The sequence below is a fragment of the Diospyros lotus genome, chromosome 8 (assembly GCF_014633365.1).
Source record: "Diospyros lotus cultivar Yz01 chromosome 8, ASM1463336v1, whole genome shotgun sequence".
NCBI classification, from domain to species: domain Eukaryota; kingdom Viridiplantae; phylum Streptophyta; class Magnoliopsida; order Ericales; family Ebenaceae; genus Diospyros; species Diospyros lotus.
Genome location: NC_068345.1, coordinates 38,869,152 through 38,887,408, shown reverse-complemented (window position 1 = coordinate 38,887,408; position 18,257 = coordinate 38,869,152). Strand labels below are relative to the sequence as shown.

The 18,257-nt window shown below is 37.6% G+C and overlaps 3 protein-coding genes across 3 annotated transcripts; 1 reads left to right on the top strand and 2 right to left on the bottom strand.

Moving 5' to 3' along the window:
* Positions 1–330: 330 nt before the first annotated feature.
* On the top strand, positions 331–5,922 carry LOC127808686 (uncharacterized). The gene is made up of 2 exons (XM_052347254.1): positions 331–900; positions 5,570–5,922. The coding sequence occupies exon 1, from the start codon at positions 462–464 to the stop codon at positions 885–887; it is 426 nt and encodes a 141-aa protein (XP_052203214.1). The 5' UTR covers positions 331–461; the 3' UTR covers positions 888–900; positions 5,570–5,922.
* Positions 5,923–6,174: 252 nt separating this feature from the next.
* LOC127808685 (ras-related protein RABA1f-like) lies at positions 6,175–7,753 on the bottom strand. The gene is made up of 2 exons (XM_052347253.1): positions 7,249–7,753; positions 6,175–6,818 (listed from the first exon to the last, which is right to left on the bottom strand). The coding sequence occupies exons 1-2, from the start codon at positions 7,470–7,472 to the stop codon at positions 6,386–6,388; spliced, it is 657 nt and encodes a 218-aa protein (XP_052203213.1). The 5' UTR covers positions 7,473–7,753; the 3' UTR covers positions 6,175–6,385.
* A 3,350-nt stretch (positions 7,754–11,103) lies between these two features.
* On the bottom strand, positions 11,104–14,185 carry LOC127808274 (WUSCHEL-related homeobox 9). Its single transcript, XM_052346740.1, has 5 exons — positions 13,968–14,185; positions 13,347–13,691; positions 12,377–13,090; positions 11,418–11,670; positions 11,104–11,250 (listed from the first exon to the last, which is right to left on the bottom strand). Coding segments are annotated over exons 2-5 (1,110 nt in total). The 5' UTR covers positions 13,489–13,691; positions 13,968–14,185; the 3' UTR covers positions 11,104–11,249.
* Positions 14,186–18,257: the final 4,072 nt, after the last annotated feature.

The window sequence follows — 18,257 nt, the reverse complement described above, 5'->3', positions numbered from 1 at the left end:
GGATGATGATACATATGTCAAAAAAAATTTCTATTTTGTGAAGCGTAGGAACTCTTTTACAAAGGTATTTTCAAGAAAATTTAATCTTTAGATAAATATTTTTTACGTTAAAATTGGGTTGAAGTAGATTTTTGCAAAATTAACGGTACAGTGAACATTATGAAAAAATAATTTAGGTAGATATACGTAATTATATCTCTTTTAAAAATAATTCTCTAAGATTGGCATCAATTTGTTGTTTAATTTATAGAAAAAACTTTATTATTCTAGAAACATGTTATGTTTTCGTGAAAAAGATCTCTTTAGAATTAGAAATACAAGGGGCGCTTGCTAGTTGCTTCAGGTGTCGTCCATACTGTGTCTATTTGCAAGGCAGGTGGGCGATGACAGAACGCTGCGCATAAATTGCCATTTTCACTTCCAAAGAGAGTAAAAGATCAAAGCTGAGCTGCCTCTCGACCATGGTCGACAACCAAGACCCTAACCCTAAACCCCAAGTCCATCCCCCCTCTTCTTCTCCTTCTCCGACATCGAATTCTAGGTTTCCAGGCGAAGTTGGCGGCAAGGGTAGCAGCACTAACGGCTACACGAAGCCCCGCCCATACCCGAACCCACCGGACGCGACGAACCCGGACGCGGCGACCCTGAGGGATCAATGGAAGTTCGCCATCCGGCAGTATAGCCGGTGGTACTCCCACGCTTGGGGCACTGCCATTCTGGCCGGCATCTCCTTCTTCGCTCTGGGTTGGATCATTAAGGGTTCCAATCCCATCCGCTCCTTCGCCAAAGACAAGGACCAAGATGCCGGCCATGATGTTCCCAGCCCGCCCGTGCCGCCTACTCTCACCGCTTCCCCTTCCGATGGCCAGCAAACTCCCAAGTCCTGACAACAAATTTTGAGTAAGTTGCTTCATTTTCGTTTTTTCACTCCTCCTCTCCCCCCGTGAATTTTTGTATTTGGTTGAATTTTTTGTTTTGAATTGTGTTTCTGACGACGGCTAATTTGGGTGGTGGGGATGAAATTAGTGCTCTATGTGATTGTTTTGGAATGAGAATATAGAGCACTTTTTTGTCATAGAACTTCTGTTGAGTTTTGGGTATTGGATTTTGGATTTTGATTGCAAAATTGCCAAAATTTAGGTGGTTAGTTTGAATTGGTGTCTCTTTATGCTGGTTTTGGACTAAATAACCTTGAGATTTAGTCGTGTTGGTTATGACATTTGGTGTTTCTACTTCTGGTTTGAGCCTCATTTGCTTGGTTACTGACATATTCAGGTGGGAAGGTCTCGCTGCAACAGCCTTTAGGGTGATGTGCATTCTACATGGAATCAAATTGATAATCTTTGCTCATCCGAATTCCCATGGCATGTCCAATTTTGCTAGTGTTCTTAAGTGCTAGATGCCCATCTGAGGTCTCCATTAATAGGATTTCTCATGTTAATAATACTTCTCATGCATGGTCATTTCATTTGAAGGAAACTTCCTTTTCCTTGGCGAATAACTTGGGCTTTATTTTCTTAAGTAGGAAAAAGATAATTGTGGTCATAATGTTGCATGTTGAACGCAGAATATGTGTTATGCAACACTTAAGATTGCCAGAAATGTCACCAATATAGACAAAGTACTTCAATTCTCAAGCTGAATATATGGCTTATGCTGTTTTCCCTCCCTCTCCATTTCGTCTATTGGAGTTTGATTAAGCTTTTCCTTCCTCCTCCATGACTTGGTGTCACTGTTTCAAATTCAAGGAAACAGGCTCCCTTTTCAGAGGTAACAAAATGTGGACATCTAACTCTCTTTCGTAAATCCTGTAGTAGGCTCCATGACATTTTGTTAGATGTGGACAAAATGTGGATCTAACACTTTACAGCTTCCCAATGCTCCCTTCCTGGGTGTGACATGTATCTGCTAACAACTCCCACTGCATGTGCTATGTTGGGCCTGGTACACACCATAGCATACATCAAACTTCCAATTGTCTATGCATATGGTACTCTGGACATGTATTCCTGTTCCTCATCCGTCTTTGGTTACTGCTTCTTAAAGAGATTGAAGTGACTTACCAAGGGAGTGCTTCTAATCTTTGCATCTTGTAGACTGAACCTGCTCAACACCTTCTCTATGTACTTTTCTTGAGACAACTTCAGTGTTCTTTCTGATCTGGTTCTTGTGATTCTCATCCCAAGTATTTGCTTTGCAAGTCCCAAGTTCTCCATCTCAAATTCCCTTGCCAATTGTTGCTTCAGCTTGCTGATCTCCTTCACACTAGACCTTATAACTAGCATATCATTAGCACATTAGTGTTCTAAAAGGCGCTAGGCGCTAGTCGGGCGCCAGCCCGGGGCTTAGCACCTAGGCGGAGCCTAAACAATATGCTTGGGGTAATTGTAGAGAATAATTTAAAACACATAATAACACATTACTTGTAGAAATTAGCTTGGAGAAGGATTTATCAAAAATTTTATTTATCTTTTATTTTTTTCATTCTTTTCTAAATACCTCTCCCCCCCCCCCCCTGGCCCGTACTCGGATGCCCCAATTTTCAACCTTCTCTCTCTCTCTCAAACCTGCATCCGCGGACCACCGTCGCCCATCTCACCAACGCCGCTCAGACCACTGTCGCCCCCACCAACGCCACTCAGACCACCGTCGCCCCCACTCAACCGACTACAGAAACCTGCCGCCACGAGAGAGAAATCGAAGAGACGATTGGCGGCGACAGTGATGAGAGTGAGAAATTGAGGCCAAGGGAAAATACCGAATACAAATCCAAACACACAAATCGGAGTCGAGAGAAAAATCAAGGCCAATGTAAGTTTGTAAGTCTTCGAAAATCAGGCTGCTAGGAGTCGATTGGGCCCGATTGATCGCGCTCGACTCCTAGGGTGCCGATTTGCTTGTATTTGTGGCGGCCAGGGGCCGCCTAACGCCTCGGTGGCCCCTAGGCTGCCGCCTAGGCCGCCTTTTAGAACACTTCATAGTAATAAAATAATATAGTAGTAGTCAAATTTCTTGATATAACAAGGGTCCATCTCACATCTCGTGAAACCATTGTTACATGACTCCATCAAACTTGTACCATTTCTTGGGAGCTTGTTTCAAACCATACAAGCTTTTCTTTAACTTGCACACAAGGTTTTCTTTGCCAAGGAACTTGAAAACCTTCAATTGTGCCACAAAGATGTCTTCCTCAGGGTCACCTTGTAAGAATGCAGTCTTGACATCTAGCTGCTCTAGACGCAAATCCAACAGAACTGAAGGTCCTCAATTTATAAGGTAGACAGCTGTGCTAACTGCATTTGCCCAAAATGATTTAGCAATCTAGAATGTATTCTTATGCTCCTTGCTCGCTTGTTCAAGGTTCTATTCATCTGCTCAACAATACTACTTTGTTTTGGTGTTCCAGGAACCGTTTTGATCATTCTGATCCCGTTTTTTGAAAAAAATGACTTGGAACTCTTGGCTAGCGTACTCCCTGCCATTGTCTGACCTTAGACACTTGATCTTCAGACCACTCTGATTCTCAACTTTAGCCTTCCACCTTTTAAAAGTAGCAAGCACATCATATTTATTTTTTAGAAAATAAATCCATACCTTCCTGGTGGAATTGTTAATAAAGGTGACATAATAACGTGAGCCTCCAAGAGAATTCACAGGGGTTGGTCCCCATACATCTGTATGCACCAATTCCCGCTTTTCTGTCTTTGATGTCCTTCTGGCCTTTGAGAAACTAACTCTTTTCTACTTCCCATAGATGCAATCTTCACATAAACTGACACAAACAGACTTTAAGTTTGGCAATTTCCCCTTTTGATGCTAATAGCTTCATTCCTTCGTCATTCATGTGCTCAAGCCTTCAATGCCACAGCATTGAATCACCAGTCAGTCATTGCTACTGTGTCCTTACTTTCTGCAGTCATGTACAGAATTACAACCTTACTGCCTCGTGCCATAACCCTATTCCCCTCTGTTATCTCCCATGAGTTACTTCCAAATACTGTTGTGTATCCATCATCGTCTATTTGACTCATGGAGATCAAATTCCTCTTGAGGTGTGGAATGTATCTGACATTCTACAATTTTCATTGCGTTTCGTGGGCAGTTTTTATGTGAACTTTGCCCTTCCTCTCAATGTCCAAGGGTTCATTATATGCAAGATAGACCTTTCTGAACTTCCCAGCAACATAGTTATGTAATAACTCTTTGCATGGATTCAATAGGATTGTCCACACAGCAAATTAGGGCATCAACACCATCTTTAGAGGTTATGTTTGCGAGCTTATCATCCTGGTGTTGATTCTTCTTTTTCTTCTTCTTTGGTGCCTTACACTGACTCATGAAGTGGCCTTTCTTATTGCAATTCCAGCAAGTGATATCGTTGCAATTCTTAGATTGACCCTTTCCCCTTGACTTTGATCTGTCATGGCCCTGATTTTGACCTCATTGATGGCTCCTTCCTCTGCTTCTGGTACTCAAAGCAGAACCTGAAGATTCACCTCTCTCTTCTACGAATGTCCTCACTAAGAATCAAATCTCGAACATCATCTAGCCTCAACCTGGTACTCCCTGACAAACTACTCACTGCAGTCACCATTGTGGACCAACTTTCTAGTAGGGACGATAATAGAATCAGTGCTTTGACTTAATCTTTGAACTTGATCTCCATTGAACTCAATTGAGTTATAGTCACTTTGAACTTGTAGATGTGATATGTAATTGATGCACCTTCTCCCATTCTTAGATTGAATAATCAATGCATCAAATAAACCTTGTTTGAGATGGATGGCTTCTCATACATATTCGAAAATGCCTTCATCAAATCTGTTGTGGTCTTCTTGTCGAAACGTACCAGCATCAACCAAATCACACTAAGTCCTTAACGATCTAATAGATTCCAATTCTCTGGCTTCATCCTTTTTGGCTTCTTGCCCAACAAGGGTTCCTGCAATTTCTTCTGGTACAAGTAATCTTCGATCTGCATCTTCCAGAACCTGAAGTCTCTGCCATTGAATTTGTCAACCTTGACTTTCCCAACTTTTGATGCCATCACTCCCGTTGTTCTCCACTAATGAGGCTTTGATACTAGTTGTTAGGGAACAAATCAAGCAATAGAAAAAACTTGGAACAAAATTTATTTGGTTCGGCAAGGAATGCCTACACCCATGGCCGTATTAAGTGTTTTTCACTATTTGAGATGCTTACAATTGCAAGAATTATGCCTACATATCTATAGATGAAAACTAGGCAAATAGTACTCTTAATTCAAACAGGATTCCTAATTTGTTTAGGATTTCATAAACAAACCTTCTAATTTCAATTCCTAATCTGTTTAGGTTTTGGGGGCTCCGCCCTTGAACCCCCACAAGTGGCGCTGCCCCATTAACTCCCATACCAGCTCTACATAAGTTTCATAAATTGAATCAGGCTCCACACCTCCAAGAATGATCTTGGTCATATCACAATATATCACTGTTTCATGATAACATCTCCAATGCTTATAAACTGCAAAGCATTCCCTGTTTATGGCGAAATTTTAGATTTCTAAACTGATGCCGGATCAATTATGCAGGTACCTGAGGAGAAAGAAATGCCAGAACATACCCCGGAAGCTTCCCTTTGGAGGGAGCTTATCTTGGTTCAAATTCAGTAAGTAGGTGGGAAGAACTGTGTGCTCTTTATGGAACACGATGGTTTTCATTTTCCTTTTCCTTTCTGCAGGGACAAGTGCTCTACAAAACGCTTCCTGTATGTAATGTAGATAGTGTCGAGCTTTTATTATATTTGCTTAAGATTTCGCAGAGTAGATAGCAAGAAGAGCTTGGTCTTCCATTTCTTCCCAACTTTAATGTATTATTGTGAACAACGGCTTGCCAGTACAAGTTAATTATACGGGTCAGTACCTTCTTGTTCTTGTGCTTGAAATCCACAATTTTCTTCTACTTTGGATGAATTTAAAGAAGTGTCTTTTGATCAAAAATATCAAAACCACAGAAACCCAAGAGAGCTTGTTTTCTCTGCATATATCTTGATCTTGATTTTAGAGCTCAGTAAAACATTTGTATTCTAACTTCCCAGAGAATCAAGGAGAAGGACCCGTTCTGTTTTGGGACACATTTTTTCATATTTAAGTTTAATTTTGTAACTAAATATGGTTTAGCTTTTTTAATTATAGATGAGTCATACATAATGGATCATTTGAGTTGTAAAAATATGAATAAAAGGAGAAAGAAAGAAGAAGACAAAAGGGAAGGGCAGGGGAGTGATTCTGAGAGAGAGATTTGAATGTGTATAAATTAATATACAAATATATCTCTATATGATCAGCAGGAAAAGCATAATCTTTAGAATCTCAACACAAGAAGGAACACTTGGAATTAACAGATCTCTACGAAGAACAGCAGCCGCCCTTCTTGACGGCGGATACATCGTCTTTCCCCCCGATGTTGATGGTCTGGCCCTTTGGCAGCGCCGCTGGGTCGTCCCCGATGTCCAGCGCTTTCCTGCTCACCACGTGGTATATTTGCGTCAGCACCTCCGTGAAGGCGTTGTCCACGTTCAACGACTCCAGCGCCGACGTCTCCATGAAATACGTCTTCTCTCTCTCGGCGAAGCCTTTGGCGTCGCCGGTGGACACGGCGCGGAGGTGGCGGAGATCCGCCTTGTTTCCGACCAGCATTATCACGATGTTCGAGTCGGTGTGCCCCCGGAGCTCCTTGAGCCATCTCTCGACGTTCTCGAAGGTCACGTGTCGGGTAACATCGTAGACCAACAGCGCCCCTACTGCCCCGCGATAGTAGGCGCTTGTGATTGCACGATACCTGCAACCATGAATTTTAGTTCTTCACTCATCTTTTATCCTTGATTTTGGAATAATTCTGAAACCAGGCATCGTTTGGTGTGGTGGTTGTGAGAATTTGTATTTGTGTAGATGTGTGTGTGGGAGACGAGAGAGGAGGATAAGAATTCTCTGTTTGGTTGCCGAGAAAATGTAGAATTAAAGAAGAAAAAGGCATCAGCTTTAGACAACTACAATCTGTTTTTAGGAATCCAATTTGAAGCAACCCACAAAACTATCCATCATGGGCAAAATCCAGAGAGAAACTAAATCGTCAAGAAAAAATCAACAAATTTTAACGACTGTAACCAGGGAACACAATTAATTGTCATGATAAAATATAAATCATATATATATATACCCAGATCACATTATTATATGAGAGAGAGAGAGAGAGAGAGAGAGAGAGAGACCTCTCTTGGCCGGCGGTGTCCCAGATCTGGGCCTTAACGATCTTATCATCAACCTGAATGCTGCGAGTGGCGAACTCGACGCCGATGGTGGATTTGGACTCGACGCTGAACTCGTTGCGGGTGAAGCGAGAGAGGAGGTTGGATTTGCCAACGCCGGAGTCTCCGATCAACACCACCTTGAACAGGTAATCGTAATCGTCATCTGCTCTATATGCACCCATCATTTGCTTTATTATATATTCTATATCATATGTGGAGATATGTATGTGTATATAGAGAGAGAGAGAGAGAAAGAAAGAAAAGGGATGAAGAGAGAGAGAGAGAGAGAGAGAGAGAGAGAGAGAGAGAGGGCAGAGAGATATATCCGTGCAAATCGTAATGGGTTGGGAGTTTGTGTTGTATATATGGATGTTCTTCGACGGCTCAAATCTCCGCCCGCATATTCAGAGGGGGGAGAGAGAGAGAGAGAGAGAGAAACCGGTTGATGGCAAACATGTCTTCATGCAATTCTTTCCTTTGATTGGTCAAACAAGGCCGTGTTTGGAACTTCTGGAATACTACTAAACTTGCTTTATCTTGTTGTGGCCTCGGAATGGGCCCAAAAGCTGACAACCATACTATGTGGGCCTTAAATGGATGCCATATGGGCCTGACTTACGTAAATCAGTGGCAGGAAAGCCCATTCAGGCCCACCCTAACCATCCTAAGGTTCAATGTTGAGAAAGTTAGCTAAAACTGTTAATTTAATGAAAATAATGAACAACAATAATAGCATGTTAAGCATTAATCTTGTTAGAATCAATGATTATAATATATCATGTTTATGTTTTCTTACTTGCATTTAAAGACTTCCATAATTATTTCAAATTTTGGTCACCACTGATCGCTCAACCTCATAATTTTACACAATCTAAAGCTATAGCTCAAGGCTTGTCATTACTTCCCTTTTTGGGTTTTCATTTTTCCCAAATTGACTCAAAATAACAAAGTTTCCATTGGATCCATAATTCTCTCCCAAGAATTAACTTTATCCAATTACATCCATCAAAACATATATAGCTAATTATTCAGTTATTAGAGCTTATTTTTAAAATGCTCTAATAAGTACTCCATTATTTTATAATATTTTTAGTATTATACAAATAAACATTACGTTTTAGTCTTATTATAATAAAGTGCTTTTTTAAAAAAATTAACTATGTTAACAAAATAATAACTAATTTTTTAAACAATTTTGCCACTATACCTAATAGTTCATTTTATTTAAATTGTCTAAAAAATTAAAATATAAATTCTAATGGCCAAATGTCACTCAATAAATTTTTATTTAATTTTTTTATAGATACGTATCACAAGTCATCCTATACATTACATACGTAGCCATAATATATTTAAACATAAATTTTAGACTCTTTTATCATCCATTGATGGGTAATTCTATTAATTTGTATAAAGAATTTGTACACTTAAATTAAAACTAATAGTAGATTTATTAGGAATTAGAGATATTTTTTGTTTTTGTTTTACAGAATTATTAATTTTGAGTAGGAAGAATGAGAGGTTGAGCAGTTGATTTGATGAACTCTGAACTGTCAACTGTTACTTCTTTTCCACCCACCTTGGAAGATCAGTTGCTTCTCTTCTTCTGCTGCATCCCTTATTTGACATGAGAAAGATGGAGAGTGGTCAGCATCATTCTTCATCATCATCATTATTATGCATCTGTGACGTGTATATAGCCTATACGTACATATATATATATATGAGTTGGAATTTTGCAGAATGATGCACAGAGAGAGAGAGAGAGAGAGAGAGATTATGATGATGATCATTGATATATCAAAATCACTCAAATCAATCAGACAAAACTTCATACACAACAAACACTGTTCCCACCCATCTGCACGAAATCTATCCCTGTCTCTGCCCACACTCAATCAATCCCCCCCTCCCCTCCCCCCATTCACCCGTCCGTCAAAAACCTTCATCTCTCATCCATCATAATTTTAGTATTAAATCATTAAAATTGAATTGTTGTGGACTGGTTCATAGCCAGAGTAACAATATTGTAAGAGAATGAGGATTATTAATAATTCGTATTTATACAACTATCATTATCATGTATTGATTTATGGGTTAGTGGGAAGAGAACTAGGTGTGCATGTTGGCTATGGGTAATGGATATATAAATCAAACTTACATATATATATATATGTAGAAAATTTTGATAATCGTCTATAATTATGTTACCATTAAAGTATATATCTAGTAAATTAAGCAGCATATAATTAAGTTTTAAAAGAAGTTTGAAATGAGCAATGGTAGGCGTTACAACTTGGCCATGCCCATTTGGTACGTATTTGTTGGTGGGTAGGGTACCAAAATTTCCACAAGGGACGTAATTTTGCTCATTTGAATTGGATTGATATGCATATATATATGTATTGGTGTGCCCCGAGACAAGTTGAAAACATTAAATCCATTCCTTTTCGAGGTGAAACCTTCCTGATTCGTGCAAGTAGGAATTCAAAATATAGGGTTTGAAAAACAGCAGACATTCACATACTCTACTTGGCTACTGTTCATCATAATTTCATATATACGTACATCATGGACCCTCTACTAGGCTTCTATGTATATATAGCTAGCTTTCTGCAAGGGTTTTTTGGGACCATCCAGAGGCACGAAATCGGTGTTAGTTTCGTACAAGAATATTATTAAAATCCTGGACCATCCACATAGATATATATATATATATATATAGTCGACCCTGCATGCATTTGAAGTCTTCGTTTGGATAGTTTTTAATATAATTTTCAAATAGTTCCTTTAAAAGGGGAAGTTGCCATTTGCCAATGCCCAATGACATTAAAAGAATGAAGTAATTTCACCTGAATTCTATCTAGCTAGTTTCAATTTAGTTTTACGAATTAATAAACCATGTGGTCGATCTAATAAGTTCAATTGATTTTATTGAAAGCTCTCATACGTACGTTAATTATAACGAAGTTCATCTCCAAACTAACATGGGTTCTTAAGATAAAAAAGTACAAGAATCTCAAAGACAAATTTTAATTAAACTACAAGATCCTTATAAATATAATTCAAAATCAAATGAACTTTTGAGTGATTCACTGTCAAAATAGTATTATATAATTATAGATAATAATTTCACAATTATGAATCACTATAAAGTCTAGCTAGATGATATTTTCTTCTTTTATATGCTTGATTATTATTGTGTATTGTTCAATTTTTTTTCTTTTTCTATAATTCCCTAAATATGTATACATCATAGATATATATATATATATATATGCTCGATCATTCATGGGCTTCTTATACTAAACAAAGGGCAAGGCCACAAGCTGGCAACAAGATATGTACGGTATACTGATCGAGAGAGAGAGGCGAAATAAAGGCAAGCTCACAGTTACAACCACCACCTTCTCTTACCTTGAACCAGAAGCAACCAAATACGCAATACCGGGCAGAAATTATGAACATCATGATCTCACCAAACTCAAAACGCATATATATATAGATATAAAAACATCTGTATATACTATACTTGCAAACAGCCCACGCATGCATGCACATGCACTTATTAATGCATTATCATCACTACTTTTCATATTTTATCCAACATTTTTATATATAATAATGTGATTTTTGTTTGGTTTGTATACATGCGTACGTATATATATGTGTATATATGTATAATACATCAGAATAAGAATCAACCATCCGCCACCTGTACGTTATCAGTGATTTCAGCCGATGAAATAAGCATAAGCATAACGCCAATATCATACATACATACATATATATATATATATAATATTGCTTTGCAATCAAAGTACATTAACTAGAACTTTCACATTTTCTAATATCCTTCAAACACATTTAATTAAGAGAGGAAATGGAAACAACCCTAGCTAGTGAAGAACAGCTTTCTAGCTAACAAACCCATCTCTTCGGCTTCCACCCTTGACCCCAAATCTGCAATTAATTTTCCAAAAAAACAGTTAATGATACTTCGCCGACCCAAAATATGAAAAAAACTTAGCCAATAAGACAACGATCAAGCGCAACATTAAGCAAAAGTTCGATGATCAGATCAAATACTGAAAACTAAACGATAATATAGAGTTAATTATAAGTATTACCATATGAGACGTGTTTCTGATGAGGAAGCGGTGATGGGGGTTAAGGTGCGCACGAGGTAGTAGAATCCGCCGTGCTGGAGAGGGTGGAGGGTGACGCCCCAGTCGGTGGTGGCGACCGGCTGGCCGGAGGGTTGGATCAGCATTGCGTCATCACCGAAGGTTTCGCGAACGTTGAAGGGTCCGGCGGCCACCTCGAAGGCCACGTCGTTGATGAACACCGTTGATTTTGCAGGTCCCATGGACCCCGATTCGCCTGCAACGCACACAGCCATTTCCTCAGAACACAGGCAAAGCAGAAGTCAATCAACGCAACAGCCATGCACACGTCCATCCACAGATTTCTTCCCGATTTCTGCTGAAAAGACAATTTTCTTTTTCTCCTTCTATCGACACTAGGTGTATTGCAAGATTTAACCCCCCCCCCCCCCCAAAAAAAAAAAAAAAAAATTTCTTACATAAATAATTTTTGTATGAAAATACTCAAAATTGTATTTTTTGGTAAGTATTATCAAATATAATAAAAGTACAAACAAATTTTTATTTATATAACAGTAGATCATTTTCTTTTATGGCACAGTGAACGTACTTGGAATCAAGATTCGATCTCTTGCAAACAAGGAACAAAGTTTTTTTCTCGTACCCACTTCACAACCATGCTTTTAACATGCATCCAAGCCAGAGATTACAAGCTAAAACTAGTATGATCCACTAAACACTACAAAATTTGTGACCAGTAGACTTGTAAAGTCTAGTGGTCGATGGTGGTGTTAGCTAGTAGTGAGCCTCGGTTAATCCTTCATTAATTTTTAAGTAAAATAATTTTCCTTAGGAAAAAGAGGTAAACTTGGTAATGGTGTTAGCTTCTTATTTTTTATTTCAACAGAGGAATTGATTAAAGTGATAGAGGAATTTATGTACAGTTCTAAATATGCAAACAAATCGGGATTGTCAACATTTACCTAGAATGTGACTGATGGTAGATGGAGCAGTGGGAGGAGAGTACATCTGTTGCTGAAGCTTCAACTTCTGGTGATTATCTTCTATCTTGGTAGGGCCATGCCCCATCATCAGTTCTCCAAGCAAAAGACTCGAGTAACTCCCAGAACTCTGATCTGCAGGGACTTGAACAGCATTCGGCAGCTCCGGGAAGCAGAACCCTTGAGTGAAAATCGGAGCCGTAGCCGCTCCAGGGGTCTGCTGCATCGGGAAAAAGAAGGGCTCCGGCAAGAACTCCGTCGGTGCCTGAAAGTAAGTCTGGTTAACCGACACCGTCGGGGAATTGGAAATCTCGATGACGCTTGCGGAACCGACGGAGAAGGTCTTGTCGAGGGACTTCGGAGAAGATTTCTCAGACGAGGAGGAGGAGGAGGACGGAGTTGTCACCGACGCGGTGGCGCCGGCGGAGGAGGGAAAGTTTTGTTGGGGTGGTTGTTTGGAGTTTTGGAGGTGGCGTTGCTTGTGTTTGCTCCGCGATTTCCTGTTCTGGAACCAGTAGAAGACGTTGGCGTCGCCGACTTGGCCGAACTCTTGCAGTTGAGCCCTGATTTTCCTGATCTCGTCCCTCGGTGGATTCACCATTCCTGAGTTGAAGATAGCTTCCAGAATGCGGATTTGCTCTGGTTTTGGATTCCACCTGGGTTTCGGCTCTGGGCTTCTTTCTTCACATCCAGGTGCTGTCAAATCACAAACAAATCAAACAGTATATACACATTATTGCATTTTATCATGAATCTAATACAAGCTCAAGATGACATAATCAAATTAAAACAGTTAATTCACATCTTCAAGGGTTGAATAGATATAGTCCCATCTAATAAATAATGAAACTTTTTGGCTGCAATTTTTATTAATTAGTTGAATTGTTTGCATGATTTAAGGGGTAGTGGTTGTGGGTTTGATTAACTGTAAAAAAAAAATGTATATAATTACCTGCTGATGATGTGAATGGGGGCCTATGGCAAGCAGTGGACAGGAGAGAAGGGTTGATGTCGTGCTGCCATTGGTGGTGGTGGGAGCTGCTGCAGGGCTTGGACTTAAACATGCTAGGCCAGTGTCTATTTGATGAAGCCATGATGATGATGGAGTTGAAGAAGAAGGTGATGATGTGAAGGGCCAAAACCAGAAAACTTATATATATATATATAATATTGTAGCAAGTCCAACCCACCAACCAGAAGGGACAGAAACACAAACAAGAAGAATCAACTCTTTGTTGGATGAAGGCAGAGGCCAAAACTTAACATCTCTTCTTATAGTTGGCCTCCTCACCTACCCCTGCGTTCAGTTCACCTCATTAATTATTCATTATTAATTATAAAAAAATAAAAAAATAAATGAAAACAAAAATAAGATAGAGGAGCATAAATAATTAATTAAAATGGGCAAAACCCACAATAGGAATCGCCTGCAAGAAGCACAAACAAGAATGGAAAGCAAAATAAATAAAAAGGGGAAGGAAGGGTACCACAGCCCCATACCCTTCCTTAAAACTTAGCATTAAAATTGAAATGCCTGTATAGACAACTCAAAAGTACAAGCCAATTGCATTACCCCAGAAGAGAAGCAAGGAGAGCATCGGCAGCAGTACTTGCCGGGGCTCATATTAGATTCTTCTTCAGAGAAGCTGTAAATGCAAGCTGTTGCATGGCATGGCTTGTCTCCCTTTGTTTCTCATGAATTCTGTAATTTGTTTTTCCAGATTTTTGTGGAGCTCGATCAAAGGCTATGGTCTTAACTTGTTTGCAGAGCAGAGATATCAACGGGGGGGATCGAGGGTTTGTAGAAAGTGGCTCCATATAATATACATTTATATATATATATATATATATATAGAGAGAGAGAGAGAGAGAGAGAGAGAGATACATTAATGTATGAAAGAATTAAATTGATTATTATTATTATTATTCTAATGGAAGAGGTTACTGCTGGAATAAATGGAGTGTTTGAAAGTCAAGAGAGCATGAAAAGTTTAATTAATTGGAAATTGGTGGTTGGGAGTAATTGCAATTTCGGGGAAGTAAGATGGATGGGCTTTGGATTGACTCGAGGGCAGTTTGATTTTTTTTTTCTTTTCTTTTTCACAATAAAATGAATTTGAATATCCATTCTAGAAAACAACTAAAAATAACATCAAGAAGATATGATATGATAATCATATTTATATATATATATATAATATATAATATTTTTATGTACAAAAATAATATTTTCCTTCAAATTAGAAAATATGAAAGAACTATATATATATTATGATCTTAATCATATTTCTAAAAAACAACTTTCTTTGTGTTGAATTACCGATGGAATATATATATATATAATCACATTAAATGATTGATTACTTTGAGATGATGAAATTAACAAATACTTATCTATCGTTGGCGACAACGTAAGATGATGAAATTAATGGATATCAACTTGGAGATATTCTATTTCTTTTTAATTTTTTTCGCAATAAAATGAAACTTTGGGATATTTCTAGTGACATATTTGTTGTGAAATTAACACTAGATTATAGTAGATCGTTCCTAATAATTTTAAATAATAATAATAATAATAAAATTTAGACATACAGATTTTACATAAAAAATCTCTAAATAAATTAGAGTAAAAATTACAGGAGTAAAGATAAAAAAATTTACTATAAAAAATAATAGGAGTTATAACTTTTTCTCTAAATTACAAAGAGATAATAACAATCTTTCTTGAAAATAAAAAAAAAACACTCTTAATATTTTTTTCTAACTCTTATCTTTTTTCTCTTTAAGAATGGGATAGTGGGATGCTTAAACCTTACGGAGAAATGAGTATTTATACTTGAAATTCACTCTTTATCTTTTTTTTTTTAAATATTCACCATTTTTGAAAGAAAACATTGCCCAATTTTTTTCCTTTGATGGTTGCACAATTTGTTTGTTTTTTTCTTTATTTGTTTTTCAAACATAGTGGTTGCACTTTTTTTCTTATTGTCAACTATTTCCAACAATCTCTCACTTGAACATTTAATTGAGAATCAATCAATTTTCATACCATTTTTTTTTCCCTGTTATTTATGTCACTGCCAGGCCACTAAAAGATTAACACCAAACAAACTTATCAGTATTGACTGTCTTTGTCATGACATTGCTAAGTTATCTTTTGTATGAAATTTCTATATATCCATGGTTCATTCTTCTATTTTCTCACAAACGAAGAGGTACTGAACTCGAATGTGCTTAATCTTTGAATGAAAGGCTAGATTTCTTGCAATATGTAAGGCAAACGAAGTGGTACTGTCATAAAATATAGAAATCTTTTCTTGTTCGTGCCCGAGTTCCTCCAATACCATCTTCAACCATACTGTTTCTTTACTATCTTGTGTATCTGCTATATATTCTTCTTTTATTGTTGGCGTGGCCACAACTGACTGCAGGTTTGAAACTCATCTTACAACTCTGCTATAACAAGTGTAACACATAACTTGTGGTGTATTTGCTTTTATCAATATCACCTGCATAATTTGAGACAACATATCATCTAACAACAAAGTTTGATCCCCTATAACACAATGCAACATCTCTGGTCCCCTTAATATATCTTATGACCCTTTTCATAGCATTCCAATGCTCTTTACCAGGATTCGCCATATACCGACTAAGCACTCCCACTGCATGTGTAATGTTCGGTCTTGTACAAATCATTGGGAACATTAAACTTCCCACTGCTGATGCATACAATACTAAAGGCATCTCCATCTTCTCTGTTTCACAGCTAGGAATCATACTGGAGGATAATTTGAAATTAATAGGAAGTGGGGAAGAAATTAGTTTACATTCTTGTATGTTGAAGTGCCGCAAAACCTTTTTCAAATAACTTTTCTGATAAAGTCAAATCTTCCTATTATTTATGTCTCGATGAATTTGCTTCCCTAGAATCTTGTTTGTCGGTCTCAAGTCCTTTATTTCAAACTCCCTAGCCAACTGTGCTTTCAATTATTTAATACGATCTTTGTTGGGGTTTGCTACCAACATGTTATCTACATACAATAGTAAAATAATGTAATCACTTTTACCAAACCTCTTGAAATATGCACAAGGGTTTGGATTAAGTTTGTTGTATCTAAGGATCATAATGAAGGAATCAAATCTCTTATACCAACATCTCGACGCCTGTTTGAGACTGTATAGAGATTTGTTCAATCTACAAATTAAATTTTATTTTCCTTTTTCTTCAAAACCCTTTACTTGGAGCATATAGAGCATATATATTTTTTCTTCAAGATCTCCATAAAGAAAAGTAGTGTTCACATCTAGCTGCTCTAGATGTAGGTCAAATGTAACACACATTGTTAAGACTACTTAAATGGAAGTAATTCGAACAACAGGAGAAAATATCTCATTAAAATCAATCCCTTCTTTTTTAGTATATCCTTACCACTAGTCTTACACGATACCGCTCCACTTGATCATCGTTATTATGCTTGATCTTACCCATTTGTTATTGATTGGATTTCTTTCTTCTAGTAACGACACAAGTTCCCAAGTCTTATTCTTTTGAAGAGCTTTAATTTCTTCCTACATTGATGTCATTCATAGAGATGCACTTGAACTGTTCATTATTTCTTGAAGAGTTGATGGCTCATCATTCTTTGTTAGGGGACAGTATGTAACATTACTCTCCATAACTTAATCCGAGTGCCAACCTAGCCGTTTTGTCAAGCAACTAGACTAACGAATTTTCGGTGCTTCGAACACAACTAATTCTTGTTCCTCATACTTTGGTGCTACTTTAGAAGAATCATTTTGTTCAGATTCTTTTTTTACCTGTACTACTGTAGTCTCTTGATTTTCTTTCACTGTGCTATCATCATGTTCTTTTCTCTATAGTTTATCTTCTACAGAGATAACATCCATTTTGATTAAAACCTTGCGGGCAATGGGATCCCATAAGTGATACCTCTTCACTTTATCAGCATACCCCAAAAATAAACAATTCCTAGATTTTGGATCCAACTTTTTAATTTCTTGGACATTGTACATCATGTATACTGTACTTCCAAATATATAGAGCTTTGAATAATCAACTTTCTTCCTAGTCCAAATCTTCATCAGTGTCTTTAACTCAATTGCAGTTGACAGGGCCTGATTTATCACATAACAGGCGATATTAACTGTTTCTGCCTAGAAAGATTTTTCTAAGTCTACAGCTCCCAAACATTGCTTTTGTTCCTTCTAATAAAGTTCTGTTAATCTGTTCTGCCACTTTATTTTGTTGAGGAATGTATGTTGTAGTGAACTATTTTTTGATGCCTTCCTGATTACAGAATTCAGAAAACTCGTTACTAGTATATTCTCCTCCATTATCTAATCTTAAACACTTGATCATTTTTCCATATTCAAGTTCCACTCGCGCTTTGTATACTTTGAAGACTAGAAATACATATGCTTTCCTCTTGATAGGATACACCTAACATCTCTTGGAATAGTAATCTATAAAGGACACAAAGTATTTCGCTCCTCCTAGGGATGGTACCGGTGTTTTCCATACATCAAAGTGAACCAATTCTAGAATTACTTTGCTTCTAGAATTTGATGTGTTGAAATTTAACCTATGTTGCTTACTTCTAACACAATGCTCACGAAAGGGTAATGATACATTTGTGAGATTCGAAAGTAGATTTTACTCCACAAGGATTTTCATTCCTTGCTTAGACATGTGTCTAAGTTTTTGATGCCACATTATTATGGATCATTCACTTGAATTACTTGATTACTTGAAGCAACTGATGATTCTCCTTCCAGAAAAGTCTTTCTTTAATATGTATAATCTTACAATCACATTTTCTCCCTTCATTAGTACAAG

Excerpts from the sequence above, each read along its gene's own strand:
- LOC127808685 (XM_052347253.1), bottom strand. The coding sequence starts at position 7,472 with ATGATGGGTGCATATAGAGCAGATGACGATTACGATTACCTGTTCAAG. Across the intron at positions 6,819-7,248 it reads GACACCGCCGGCCAAGAGAG|GTATCGTGCAATCACAAGCG; the intron begins GTCTCTCTCTCT and ends TCATGGTTGCAG.
- LOC127808274 (XM_052346740.1), bottom strand. The coding sequence starts at position 13,488 with ATGGCTTCATCAAATAGACACTGGCCTAGCATGTTTAAGTCCAAGCCC. Across the intron at positions 13,091-13,346 it reads CCCATTCACATCATCAGCAG|CACCTGGATGTGAAGAAAGA; the intron begins GTAATTATATAC and ends GTGATTTGACAG. Across the intron at positions 11,671-12,376 it reads TACCATCAGTCACATTCTAG|GCGAATCGGGGTCCATGGGA; the intron begins GTAAATGTTGAC and ends TGTGCGTTGCAG.
- LOC127808686 (XM_052347254.1), top strand. The coding sequence starts at position 462 with ATGGTCGACAACCAAGACCCTAACCCTAAACCCCAAGTCCATCCCCCC.